Source organism: Oryctolagus cuniculus, chromosome 19, assembly GCF_964237555.1.
Source record: "Oryctolagus cuniculus chromosome 19, mOryCun1.1, whole genome shotgun sequence".
Classification (NCBI taxonomy): domain Eukaryota; kingdom Metazoa; phylum Chordata; class Mammalia; order Lagomorpha; family Leporidae; genus Oryctolagus; species Oryctolagus cuniculus.
Window position 1 is genome coordinate 41,184,908 of NC_091450.1, and position 14,199 is coordinate 41,199,106.

A 14,199-nucleotide genomic window follows, 5' to 3' on the forward strand; every position below is an offset into this window, starting at 1 on the left:
CATCTTGTGGTCAGCCAAGCTGTGAGGCTCCTTGCCTTGGGCAGCGGCGTTGTCTGGGTGCACGGGTTTCCAACAAGTTAAATAGAAACTAGTGTGCGTGCAGAAGATGCCGAGAAAATCAGTCTTTACTCTTTAGATAAAACCAGATCTCAGCTGTAACTTTTTTTAATGCTTTTTTCTTTAAGACGGAAAATGAAGAAAATGTTCTTATTTGTCTAAGAATAATTATTGAGCTACATAAACAGTTCCGACCACCGATCACGCAAGAAGTAAGTTGTTTTTCCCAAAGCCTGTGTGAGTTGTGCCTGCTGGGTGGGTGGCTTTCTCTCCTTTAGGCCTGACTGAGCACACACTGCTTCCCAGTGTTCAAAACGCGGCCTGAGTTGGGGGCGTTTCTTCGTGGTCTAACAATGACTTGTTTTTAAATTGTGTATCTCAGCATTTTCTGGATTTGTTCAGAAGCTGAGATGTGTTCCTGGGCTGAGCGGGGGGTGGGCCTGTGTGGCTTGCTCTGTTTACCCGTGTGCTGTGCCCCGGGGACACCTGTCGTTTCATGGCGAGACGGCTCGAAGTCACATCTGGCTTTGGGTCTCAGCTCTGTGACGTGGGGTGAGCTCCTTTCCTGCGGCCTGGGGATGATCGTGGCGGATCCTCGTGGCCCGGCAAGCTCACAGCCTTAGCGTGCTGCCGCGTCTTCTGTGGTAGCTTCAGCAAGGGCCTGTTGGAGGCCCTGGGAACATAAAGAGCAGAGAGATGAAATAGGGTTCCTACCACCGTAAAAACAACGTTTAGTGTATTGGTGATTTGCCTCCTTTTCTCTCACTTTAAAATATGTAATATTTTTTACATAATTCTCATACTGTACAGTATTCAACATTTTATATCCTAATCATTTCCCTTCACATTGTGTGTGAGCATTTTCTTTCTTTTTTTTTTTTTTTTTTAAATGAATACACTTCTTTTAAAAAAGGATTATTTATTTCAAAGACAGAGTTAGAAATAGGTCTTCCATCCACTTCCATCCACTGGTTCACTCCCTGAATGGCCGCCATGGCTGAAGCTGAGCCATTCTGAAGCCAGGAGACAGGAGCCTCTTCTGGGTCTCCCTTACGGTTGCAGGGGCCCAAGCATTTGGGCCATCTTCCGTTGCTTTCCCAGGCACATCAGGGAAATTGGATTGGAAGTGGAGCGGCCAGGACTTGAACCGGTTTCCACATGCAGTGCTGGCACTGCTGGCCAGGGCTTTAACCCACTGTGCCACAGCGCTGGCCCCCTAAGCATTTTCTCAGTCATAAATTTTTTTGTTTTTTCTTAATTTTTTAAACCATTTTTGATATAATATTTTCATTTTTATGGATTGTGGTGCAGTAATTTTCATATATATGTGTGTGTATATATATATATATATGTGGTATAAACTGATCAAACCAGGCAGCTAGCCTTTGCATTTCTTAATCTCTTCTTTGTGCATAAAAAGTTCCTTATAAAGCTAATTTTTTTTTTTAAGATTTTATTTATTTATTTGAGAGGTAGAGTTACAGAGAGAGAGACAGAGAGAGAGAGAGAGGTCTTCTGTCCGCTGTCACTCCCCAAATGGCCACAGTGTCCAGAGCTGGGCTGCTCTGGACCCAGAAGCTTCTTCTGGGTCTCCCATGTGGGTATTAAGCCTTGTAACATCTTCATGTCTGTAAGCATCCGGCTTCTGAAATCAAAGTGTCTGTCTTGTTTTGTCTTCAGATACATCATTTTTTGGATTTCGTGAAGCAGATATACAAGGAGCTCCCGAAAGTTGTGGTACGTTTTACTGCAGTTTGAGTCCGTTGCACTTGCCTGCTTTCCCAGGGAACTTGGACCAGTGGTTGTAGAAATACTTAGAGAGGATGTTACCTTTAGGATGATGAATGTTAGTGATTGTTAACATTGCTGATAAACCTGCCATTCAGTTTTGGTTTCCTGTTAGTTTAAATAATCTTTTTACATAAATGCATTATATTCTTATTGTAGAAATTTTGAAAAAAGGCAACAGTAACCACCCATAACTCCTTACTTGTAATTGAACACTAACTTTGAGGTTTGGTTTTGTACATTTTATTTTTTTTAGCTTATAAATCAGTTTGTTTATAGGCTTTCCCTCTTTCTGAAGTACGTTTCAGTTAACCAACCTGTCTGCACAGGTGTACAAGGATGTCCGTCCCAGCTAGAACGCACACCCTCAGGTGTGCGGTGCCTGTCTGTGGTGCAGGGGACAGCTTTTTCTCTCACGCCTGCTCCGTGCAGTGCCCGCGGGGAGGGGGAGGGGGAGGGGGAGTGTCCCAGAGGGCTTTGCGGTGTTTCCTGGGAAGGTGGGTGGTTGTCAGCTCACAGTGCTGAGGCCTTCTGGGCAGGTGCTGTATGTTTTCAGCATGATTCCTTATCCTCTGCTGTTGCTAAGAACTCAGCACAAGCAGTGCCCACAGCACACAGGTGTGTGCAGAGGAGGAGAGCCCCTCCCCCTTGCTGTCACTCAGGAGATGCCAGCGTCGCAGCTTGGAACCTCTTCTCCGTAGACTGGCAGCTGTGATCTTCAGTGGCCACAGAATTTTCTGTCACATGCATAGCCCTTGACTGTTTGCCTGTTAGTGGCTATTCTGATTTTTGATTTTTTTTTTTTTACTACCACAAATAATGCTTTGGTAAATATTACTGTGCCTAAATCCATTTTTATGTTGGCTTTTAAATAAGGTTTCTTATTAAACTTAAAACAATTTTTTAAGTTCACAAGGTTGGTTCTTTGGTGTTTGTGTGTATATATGTATATATATATTTTTAAGATTTATTTATTTCAAAGTCAGAGTTGCACAGAGAGAGGAGAGGCAGAGAGAGAGAAGAGAGAGGGGTCTTCCATCTGATGGTTCATGCCCCAATTGGCTGAAATGACTGGAGCTGCATGGAGCCAGGAGCTTCCTCCGGGTCTCCCACACGGGTGCAGGGGCCCAAGGACTTGGGCCATCTTCCACTGATTTCCCAGGCCACAGCAGAGAGCTGGATCGGAAGTGGAATAGCCGGGGCTCGAACTAGTGCCCATATGGGATGCCGGTGCTTCAGGGCAGGGTGATAACCTGCAGTGCCACAGCGCCGGCCACTATATGTGTCTTTTTAAGGTTTATTTTTATTTACATGAAAGGCAGTTATGGGGAGAGAGGGAGGGAGAAACAGAGATCTTCCATCAGCTGGTTTACCAACCAGGACTGGGCCAGGCTGAAGCCAAGAACCAGGAGTTTGTTTTGGTATCCCACATGGGTACAGGGGCCCAAGCACTTGGGCCATTCTCCACTGCTTTCCCAGGCCATAGCAGGGAGCTGAATCAGAAAGGGAGCAGCCGGGACTCGAACTGGTGCCCATATGGGATGCTGGCATTGCAGTGGCGGCTTAACCCCTCACGCCTCAGTGTAGTCCCTGGTTCTTTTTATATTTTAAGTATTTGAGTCTGGTCAAAGTGGGTAAAATTGAAAATTTGCCGCTTTGCTTCACCTTGGCTTGGCATGCCTGCTGTTTCTATGCTCTGCTTTGTCTAGGAAGCTGTCTTGTCTCATGTGAATGCCAAATTCTGGGAGGGAGATGGCAGTGGGCTCCACTCTGGGGAGACTGAAGGGTGGGAGGTGCTGCCAGCGGGGCGGAGTGGGTCCCGTGCTGCCTCCTTGGGGCAGGAATGGACTGTAGCGTGTGCTTGAGCTTACTGGCCAGGGAGGAAGGAGTAGGGACTATACCAAGTGAGTCTTTGCCCTGCGTCGGAGGAGTTGGGTTTGTGGCTTGAGAAAGGAGGGAGCCCCGTGTGTGCGCCGGCTTGCACTTGGGGGCTTGAGCCCAAGGTGCAGAAGCAGGTGGAGCGTTTTGGTTCCTTCCACCCGGCGTCAGCAGGTTTCCGTGAGGAGTGGCGTGTAGCTGTAGCGTGACCTTCTCTCTCCACGCAGAACCGCTACTTTGAGAACCCGCAGGTGATCCCCGAGAACACAGTCCCTCCCCCAGAAATGGTTGGCATGATCACAACAATCGCCGTGAAGGTCAGCCCCGAGCGTGAGGACAGCGAGACGCGCACGGTGAGTGCGGTCGTCCGGCTCTGCTGGACCCCCTCCTCCGTGGGGGAAATGAGACTGTAGCCCTCCCGAGTTCTTCCTTCGAGTGCTTGCGGCGTTGGGTGAGTGAGGCAGTGTGTGTGTCTGGCCGAGCGGCACTCTGCTGTGTGACCGGCACTCCCGGCACCCTTGGTGCCAGGATGTGGAGATGGCAGTGTGGGCGCCCTAGGCACTTCTGTCGTTAATGTGGACTGTCTGGACGTTGACGAGGTCCCTGGGAACCGCAGATAACATGGCGCTCAGTGGCTCAGGCACGTCCCAGCCTCAGCGCTCGGGTTCTCGGGCTGAGGAAAGTCCCACGGTCGTCCTTCTGGCCTTGATTCTCCCCTCCTGCTCTGGGAGCCCGTCGGTGGGGTTTGCAGAGGGGACGCTGCTGCTGTCCGCGGGAGGTGCGCCTGAGGGGCCGCAGCTGTTGGCCGTTCTCTGTGACCCACTTCGCTGTGCGGACGTAAAGCTGTTTGATCGCGTGGCTGCACGTGCAGTGTCTGTGCTAGGATGAAGTTGGAACCTCAGTTCCTCTGCTCTCCTGGCAGGTTTTGAATTAGGTACTTGGTTTCTGTGAGCCATTCCTTTCTGTTTTTTCCCCTGTTCACAGCCATTGCCCATTTGTATTTTGAATGTGACGTTTTTCTTTGGAGTCCTCATCTATTACTTATTTATTTATTTTTTGACAGGCAGAGTTAGTGGGAGAGAGAGAGACAGAGAGAAAGGTCTTCCTCCCGTTGGTTCATCCCCCAAATGGCCACTACGGCCGGCTTGCTGTGCCAATCCGAAGCCAGAAGCCAGGTGCTTCTCCTGGACTCCCATGCTGATGCAGGGGCCCAAGCACTTGGGCCATCCTCCACTGCCTTCCCAGGCCAAGCAGAGAGCTGGACTGGAAGAGGAGCAACCGGGACAGAATCCGGTGCCCCGACTGGGACTAGAACCCGGGGTGCCAGCACCATAGGCGGAGGATTAGCCTAGTGAGCTGCGGCATCAGCCTCATTTATTATTTTTTAAAGATTTATTTATTCATTTGAAATAGTTACACAGAGAAGGAGAGGCAGAGAGAGAGAGAGGGAGGTCTTGCATTCGCTGGTTCACTCCCCAATTGGCCACAAAGGTCGGAGCTGCGCTGATCTGGAGCCAAGAGCTTCTTCCGGTCTTCCACGTGGGTGCAGGGGCCCAAGGACTTGGGCCATCTTCTCCTTTCCCAGGCTATAGCAGAGAGCTGGATTGCAAGTGGAGCAGCCGGGACTCGAACTGGTGCCCATATGGGATGGCGGCACTGCAGGCAGCGTCTTTACCCGCTTGGCCCCAGGGCTGGCCCCTGAGTCCTTATCCGTTAAAGCTATTCAGTTTTCTCACTCACTGGACCTGTGAATTCACAGTGGCTTGTAGCTGGTAACCACCAGCCATCAGCAGGCCCTGTTTTACGATAAGCCATGAAATGTCTTTGAATGAAACTGCTGGGTAACTGTACTTTTCTGCTGTTCTTCTAAGCAGGATAATAGGTGATAATTTTTAAATTCTTCCTGAAGTGTTTACTGTCAGTGATTGTGTTGGAAAATATAAAAACCCTTCTGTCAGGTGAGAGCTGTGTGCACTTTTGTTTTCAGAATAGCTGAGGCCTTGTACAGGCGTCCATATTAGCCTTGTGCTCAGTTTGGGGCGGGCGGCAGGGGCCCGAGGTCCGCACAGCGCTGACTGTGGCCTCTCTGCTTGTGTCCACAGCACTCCATCATTCCCAGAGGCTCGCTGTCCCTGAAAGTGTTGGCCGAGTTGCCCATCATTGTTGTCTTAATGTACCAGGTAAGCGTGTTGCCCGTTGGTTTCCTAACCTTTCTGCGGCTGACTCTGACAGCGTTCCCCTCTAATTCTCCCCGGCGGAGGGTGTGCGTGAGACGCAGGCTGACCGAAGTCCTGAACCCTGCAGTCCCCTGACCCCGAGGACTGTGACTGGTGGAGTGCACCAGCCTGGCCATCTGCTGTGTTTGCTTTCAGCTCTACAAACTGAACATCCACAACGTTGTTGCTGAATTTGTGCCTCTGATCATGAATACCATTGCGATTCAGGTATCTGCGCAAGCCAGGTGAGACTTCTGCGGACAGCAACACGGCTGGCTGCCAGCGCTTTGACTCCAAGTACTAGCACACGGGCTGTCACCATTCTTAACTCACGAAAACCAGCGGTGTTAGCGTCTGTGACAATCACACACGTCTGCCCTTTGGCGCTCGGTGTCAGTGATTGTGGTTGCTTGAGTTCCTTACTCTGGGGAGATGAGATGGGGTCCCGGGTTGGGGTGTGGAGCGTGTAAGTGTAGACGTTTCACGAGGCATCACTGTGCCCGCTCTTAGCCCTGGGCCCGCCAGCTGCTCTCGGGTCACAGCCTTGTTCCTGCCTACCCTTCCTGCTGGAGGGCTAGATGCGTGCCCTTCCCTGTCCCCCGGACTTCTGAGCAGGCCGATGGTGTGTGTCAGACCGTCCCACTGAGTCCCTTAGGCCAGGATCTGCGGAGGAGGCCCCTCTGACCGCCCGCAGGCCGTCCGCCCTTCCTGGGTCGCCCTGGATCCTGCGGCTCTGGCTCTGCAGGGACAGGCGCGTGCTGTGTGGCCGCTGTGGAATGGTTTGGCGAACTGTTCGGTTCTGGCTCTTCAACCCGTTAGGTTCTTTGGGACTGCACACGGGTGTGCTGCTGTGGTGCCCTGGTCTCGAGAGCTCCTGTGAGCCTGGGATTTCATTGTGGGTGTAGGCGACTGGGAGCTCTGATGGCGCCTGCAGGGTGGGCGCTCCTCCTTGACCCCTGTTCCGTTCTCGTTCAGGCAGCATAAGCTTTACAACAAGGAGCTGTATGCTGACTTCATCGCTGCCCAGATTAAAACACTGTCGTTTTTAGCTTACATCATCAGAATTTACCAGGTACGTTCGTGCACTTTGTTTGGTGTCACGTTTCCTGAGTTAGCTTCTGTGTGGTGAAGTTCACCTGTGGCGGGTGTGGACGTCTGGGTTCACAGGTGCTTATCGTCGGGAGCACCGGCCCTTCGCAGTAGAGCGTGCCCACCCTCCCTGAACGCACCTGTCAGCTGCTGCTCTGCCCAGTCTCTGCACAGCGCTGACTGGTTTTCTGCCCAGCTGTTGTGCCTGATGCAGAATATCATAGAACAGAAGTGAAAACCTACACACGCTAGAAGTAGAAACCACGTTTGGACAAAACCCACAAAACTGTTTGAAAGTCTCTGACCTACCCGTCCTCCCCGACCCTCCCTGAATGTATTTAGGTAAGGGTAACGAACACACACTGAGAAACGAGAGCGTTGGTAAGAAAAGTCTCAGTTAGGGAGTGGGCATTTGGCCCAGTGGGTAAGCTGCCTGCACCCCAGCAGTTCTTGGGTTCAGCCCCAGCTCTGGCTCCTGCCTCCAGCTTCCTGCCGGGGCGCAAACTGGGAGGCAGCAGTAATGGTGCAGGCCGCTGAGTTCCTGCCTCCCTGTGGGAGACCTGCTGTTCAGGGCAGCTGGGAGTGCAGCAGGAGGTGTGGGTGTGCGCTCACGGTGCTCGCTTGGTCCCTTCAAAGCCAATGCTGAAACGTCTAGATTCCCCTTGGTATGCTAGCCAGCCTGTGTTACCTTGGGGACTCGCGTGACCCGGTCTGTTAGCATTGTCTCTGGGGTCGCCCGCAGCTTAGATCAGTGAGGTGACTGCGTGAAGGGCATTGCTGACAACTTGCATGCACTACAGAAGTGCAAACATCCACACACAGTCAGGCTGTGTGAAAGAAACGGCTGCTTGTGGTGGCGTGCGTCTCCCAGCGTGGCAGTGCGTGTGTGCGTGGTTCAAGCGGCCGGCTCTCGTCTGGTAGGCTCCTGCTGGGGGCGAGCTGTGCCCTGCACCTGCACCTGTCACTCTGTTCACAGGAGCTGGTGACCAAGTACTCGCAGCAGATGGTGAAAGGCATGCTGCAGCTGCTTTCCAATTGTCCAGCGGAGACGGCGCACCTCCGGAAGGAGCTGCTGATTGCCGCCAAGCACATCCTCACCACAGAGCTGAGGAACCGTACGTCGGCCTCGTCGGGGGCTGGTGTGGGTGTGGGGCGCAGGCTCCCCGGCTCTTCCCCCGGGGCTGCCTCCTTCTCCTCTCAGCCTCTATGCCTGCCCCCTGCCCGGGCCTCCCTCTTCCTTTGCTTGCTTCCTCTTGCCTGGCACCAGGATTCACTTCTCAACACTCTCATAATGAAATTAAAACAGTTAATCTAGCTTCCTTAGTACAGCTTAAGTTCTGGCGTTAGCACTTGTCTGCCTTTTACCTGCACATCTTTTGAAATTGCAAAAATCTCTGCTCGGTCCCCTCAAGGTGAGCATGAAGCAGTGAGTTCATTCTTCATGCTGTGGAAGTGATGGGCTGGTTCTGTATTTATGCACAGGGCTGATCCTTGGGCATAAAAACAGAATACTTAGGCTTTTTCTAAAATCAGCATTGATTGCTAATTTTAAATAATCTTGCCTATTTGATATGTCCAAACTGTTAGTTGGAGTTGCATCTAATTGTTTATGGATGATAATCATTTTTCGGAGTAAGTTTCTGTATTTACGTGTTGCATTGCAACGCGAGGACTGGGCTGTAAATCGGAGCGAATGTAGAACTGAGACTGGGCTTCCTTCCGCAGGAAGGATACAGGCTCGCGCTAGTACAGCTGTCTCAAGTGTCCGTGTGCTGTAGCTGGAATCCCAGAGGAACAGTTTGAAAGCCCTGTGTAGAAACGCAGCCCCAGAGCAGAGTGCACCGCAGAAGGATGTCATCCAGGAGGCCAGCGCCGCCCTGCTCAAGCCCCGCCAGGCTGGGGCCAGAGCCTCAGTCCCTGCGCAGCTCCGGGGTGGCTCAGCGGCGCTGCCTGTGCTGGGCCGGTTTCCCCTCCGAGCGGCGCCAAGCAGAAGGGTTCTAAGTGGCACGTTTCTTATTCTGCTCACTGGAGTGAGGGAGTCGCACTCGGGTGCTGTTCTCAGATCACCTCTCAGGATCCCTGCCAGGGGCGATGCTTCCACGGCCCTGGGCGTTTGCACCCGCTGCGTGCTGACGTCAGACACTCTGTTCCCGGCTGCCCTCGGTCCATATTGTGCACTTGGACCTTTTGACGGCTTCTTTGGCGGTGGACACCTGCTTGCCAGGAGTGCTGGGGAGGGCCCAGGCTTGCACCTCAGACTTGTTGACTTCCGCTCTCAGAGTCTTCCTTACTGGGGTCCCTTTAATGGAGGACTCCTATTTTGAAGCTCGTAGTATTTTGTGGGTTCAAGCAGGTAACAAACATCAGATCTCCAAGTTTTGATTGAAGGGAACTTAGGAAACTTCAGTGTTAACTATCAGCCATAATCATTGTAAAGTATATAAAACGCATGTCCTGGTTCAAATGCCCACATATGCCAGCATCGCCTCTTAGCCTCACCCTTGTGGCATCTGAAATGACGCCAGGTGGTGAAGTGTTTGCCCAAGCTCTGAGAAAACCAGCCAGAGGTCACATTTCCCGGGCTGCTGCTGTGGGGTCATGGAGGGCGTTCAGAAACCCGTAGAGTTTCTTGTACTTTCTCCCTGGGCCTGGCTCTGTGCCGGCCCGTGCCGTGGCATGGCGTGGTTGCTAAGTAGCTTCTATGCCTCTTCTCAATCCCTGGGCGCCTCACTGAGGACAGTCCCGGCGGGCCCCTGCCTCTGACCGCGGGGGCTGCTGGCGGCTGCTCTCCTTGGGCTCCTTCCTCCAGAGGTCAGCAGGGTGCGCCCTGGGTCTCTCAGTGTCTGGCCCTCAGTGGCCATTTGCTGGTGAAAACAGGCTTCATCTGACCCACTGGTCAGGCCTGCGCCAGAGTCTGAATGTCCCTTTGAGTGTGTGTGGCTAGAGTTCCCTGAGAGGAGGTGAGGACGGGGCTCAGGGAACACCGTCTCCACCCTGCCGCACAGCCTCAGAAATGGGGGTCGTCCCTACGTGGTGGCCACTGCGCAGGACTCTGATTAGGGTCAGGCACGTAGGGAGCAGCAGAGCTTGGCGATGGCTCCACCCGCGGAACTGAAGCAGGAGGGAGTCCCGTGACAGGCTAGTGGGCCAGGAGCCGTGCCTGTGAGAACACGGTGCCGCTTGCTCCACCTCTGTAGTGGACCTGGGAGACCTTGTTTGCTCAGAGTGCCAAGCTGTGACACCGCCAGGGGTCGCCTTCCGGAGGTGCACCCCGTGTCTCAGGGTGGGTGGGTGGGAGCAGCCCTTCAGACAGAATGACGCGTTCACAGCGGTGGCGTGTTAGTGTCAGCTCTCAGCCCGTTCTCGCCACTGTCCTAGACTGAGCACGTGACCTTCCTGGTGTCCCCTCTGCTGTGCGGGGCCCGGTGCTTGGCTGTGAGTGACCTGCGTGTGGACCTTTGCCTTGCAGAGTTCATCCCCTGCATGGACAAGCTGTTTGATGAGTCCATTCTCATCGGCTCGGGGTACACGGCTCGGGAGACGCTAAGGTACGAGGCTGGGCTGGACGTTGGGTGCTCAGGCGCTGGGCGGCGACCGCCAGCTTGTAACGTGCTGAGCCTTCAAAGAAGCGTGGAGTTAGGATGGCGGGCTGTCTGGAAAGGCCTTAGCTTGCTTCTTGTGTCGTAGCTTAAAGGAAGAAGCCAGAATAACTGTTTTGTTTTGAATTGTAGGTAAGAACTTTACTAGTTTTTTCTTTCTTTCTTTTTTTTTTTTTGGCTTTCCATGTAGCAGATTGTATTTTGTCAGAGTATTTGACGATCTGGTTTAAGACTATTTGATAATCTAGGCGTTGGTGTGGTGCAGCAGGTTGAGCCTGTGGCTGTGAAGTTGTCCGCTCATGGGAATGCCGGTTTGGGTCTCAGCGGCTCCACTTCCTGCTCGTGTGCTTGGATCTCTGTCAGCCACATGGGAGACCTGGATGGATTTCCGGGCTCTCTGCCTTTTTTTTTTGTAAGATTTAAAAAAATTTTATTTGAAAGAGTTAGGTCTTCTATCTGCCGGTTTGCTCCCTAGATAGCCCCAGTGGCCTGGTCTGGACCAGACCAGAGTTGGAGCCAGGAGCTTCTTCCAGGTCTCCCACCTGGGTGTCAGGGTCGCAAACTCTAGGGCCATCCTCCCTGCTTTTCCCAGCCCGTTAACAGAGAGCTAGATTGGCAGTGGAGCAGTCGGGACACAGACCAGTGCCTGTATGGGATGCTGGCATTGCAGGCGGTGGCTTTACCTGCTACGCCAAAGTGCAGGCCCTGATTTCCAGGCTGTTGGCTTTGACCTGGCCCAGCCGCGGCCATTGCGGCCGTCTGGGGAATGGACCAGTGGGTGGAGAGCTGACCTCTATTTCTCTGTCTCTCCTTCTCTAACTGTGCCTTTCCAGCAATAAAAAAGGGTAAAGAATATTAGATAATCTGCTAAGAAATAGCGGGGGAAAGCCTGTGGGCCCTGCACAGGGAGCTCACGTGACGCCGGGGATATTTTGAAGTATTTCTGCTGTCGCACAGGGAGCTCACCCGACGTCGCTGATATTTTAGAGCATTTCTTTTGTTGCTTGCACTTACGAAAACGTGACGAGTTATCCTTGCTAAAGGAGGGAGTTAGTATTTCGTGGCCTTTAAATGTAAAGTGCATCAGTGTTTGTCAACTTTTGCTCCTAGTGGGGAGGTATGATGGGTCTTTTGAAGAATGCACAGGGCGCTCTGGATGGACACACTGTATTCTGTATCAAAATATTGCTAGAAAATATCAAGTGAGACCACGTGAGCCCTGGGAGCTGGGCCTGCCTAGAATCAGACATCAGATCCTGTGGCTCCTTTTGAAACCCTCAGTGCCTCCCCATTGCCCTTCGACAAAACGCAGACTCGACCCCGGCACAGAAGTGTCTGTGTGGGTCAGCTCTGCCTCCCGTCCTGCATCTGCCAGTGTTGCTGCCCCTCTCTGACCTGCCGCAGCCGTCCTGGCCCTGCGCTACTCAGCTGTTCCGGGCAGCTTCCCTCAGGGCCTGTGTCTTCTCCCATTGCCCCATCTGGAAATTTCTCTGTGTTTTTGCCTCCTGGTTCCTTTTTGTCCTCAAGGAGACCCCACAGGTGTAGCTCACCCTGCCCTCGTCCCATCTGCTTGGGCTCTTGCCAACATGCGTAACTTCTTTCTTACGTGCTCCCCTCCCGTAAGTAAGTCTCGTGAGGGCAGGGGCTCTGTTAACTGTGGTCACTGGGGGGCCTGGTGTTTAGCCCAGGGTCTGGCACGTGGCACACGTCCACCTGTTTAGTGGAAGAACTAGCAGCCTGCACGTTAGCGTCGCCCGAGTGACCAGTCTGTGGACACAGACTGTTGTGAGCTCCAAAACCCGTCCAGCGCACGATCCCGCTGCCGACGGTCAGGGCCTGTGTGACACACTCGAAGTCGGCCTCGTAAGCTGGGAAGTGGGGGACCTGGAGGGTGACGTGGGGGCACGGTGCCCGTGTACAGCGCGCCCCCGTGGCTGTGCCTCCCTGCGGTGGGCTGAGTGCGGGGGGTCTCTGCCCGCAGGCCGCTCGCCTACAGCACGCTGGCTGACCTCGTGCACCACGTCCGCCAGCACCTGCCCCTCAGCGACCTCTCCCTCGCCGTCCAGCTCTTTGCCAAGAACATCGACGATGAGTCCCTGCCCAGCAGCATCCAGACCATGTCCTGCAAGCTCCTGCTGAACCTGGTGGACTGCATCCGCTCCAAGAGCGAGCAGGAGAGCGGCAACGGCAGGGACGTGCTGATGCGCATGCTCGAGGTGCGCCCCGCCCCTCCTCGCCGGCACTGAGCTTGCCGGGCCGCGGTTAGCCAGCCGCGTGCAGCCCAGCCAGTGAGTGCCCTGCTGTGCCGCTGCGGCAGCCCGTACGCATGGGTCATCAGTGTCTGCTCCCCCGAGTGCCGGGCGCACTGGGAAAAGTCCCCTGTGGAAGCGCCTGGCTCACTTCCGCCCGTGACTGGTTGGAAGAGTTCTTTCCAGGCACCGTGGCCAAGCGCTCACTCGGCTGTGGACACCTCCAGGGAGACCCTGGGTGGGTGCCTGGGCGAGGTCTGTGGCCTGGGTGGAACCCACGCCTGCCCACCTGGCCGTCGCCCCCTCCCCCGAGGCAGAGGTGGAGACAGGACGGGGTGAGGGCACTGTTCATCTGCTTCCCCTTGTGCGCCTTCCCGCCTCTTAGAACAGGAGTGACCTCTCATTTCTGTCTTCCCTCCTCGACCTTCTCTTCTCTTCCCATCAGGTTTTTGTCCTCAAATTCCACACCATTGCTCGGTACCAGCTCTCTGCCATTTTCAAGAAGTGCAAGCCTCAGTCGGAACTGGGAGCTGTGGAAGCAGCCCTGCCTGGGGTGCCCACGGCCCCCGCGGCCCCGGGCCCCACCCCCTCTCCCGCCCCTGTGCCCACCCCGGCCCCGCCCCCACCCCCCACCCCAGCGACCCCAGTGACCCCAGTGACCCCGGCCCCTGTGCCGCCCTTTGAGAAGCAAGGAGAAAAGGATAAGGAAGACAAGCAGACGTTCCAGGTCACGGACTGCCGGAGCTTGGTGAAGACGCTGGTGTGTGGCGTCAAGACCATCACGTGGGGCATCACGTCCTGCAAAGCGCCCGGTGGTAATTCCCCCTCGTGCCTCGTGGGAGCGGCTTCTCGGGCAGGGGCCTGGCCCACGGCTCACGTGCTCCCTCTCTTCCAGAAGCTCAGTTCATCCCCAACAAGCAGCTGCAGCCCAAGGAAACACAGATCTACATCAAGCTCGTGAAATACGCCATGCAGGCTTTGGATATTTATCAGGTAAGGGCGTGTGCCCTCCGGGAAGTGGGAGGATGCCACTTGGAACCAGAGGCGCCGGCCCTGTGCCTGCGCCCGGCAGCCTAGCCTTGCGTTCGTGCTGAGCATTCTGACCGGGGACAGTCGCAGCTGGTGCGTTTTGTGGTGCAGGTGGCAGACGTGGAATGCAGTAGAAACAGAATTGAGGTCTGCTAAGTTTTTTTCCTAGTGAAGACTTTTTAAAAAATATCCTTTTCTACAATTACGATGAGAAAAATGAATTGAAAAGATGGGAGGATGCTTTATTAAGTTCGAGGGCCGTGTTGAGTGACGTGAGCGGTGGCAGTGTCTGCA

The 14,199-nt window shown here is 54.0% G+C and overlaps 1 protein-coding gene across 1 annotated transcript in view; it reads left to right on the plus strand.

Moving 5' to 3' along the window:
• TRRAP (transformation/transcription domain associated protein) overlaps positions 1-14,199 on the plus strand; it is a 114,305-nt gene that overhangs the window by 11,700 nt on the left and 88,406 nt on the right. Inside the window, 11 exon segments of the mRNA XM_070063775.1 lie at positions 186-269; positions 1,738-1,794; positions 3,951-4,076; positions 5,826-5,903; positions 6,096-6,184; positions 6,915-7,011; positions 8,005-8,143; positions 10,498-10,576; positions 12,609-12,843; positions 13,322-13,691; positions 13,772-13,869. Of these exon segments, the coding sequence (XP_069919876.1) occupies positions 186-269; positions 1,738-1,794; positions 3,951-4,076; positions 5,826-5,903; positions 6,096-6,184; positions 6,915-7,011; positions 8,005-8,143; positions 10,498-10,576; positions 12,609-12,843; positions 13,322-13,691; positions 13,772-13,869 (1,452 nt within the window).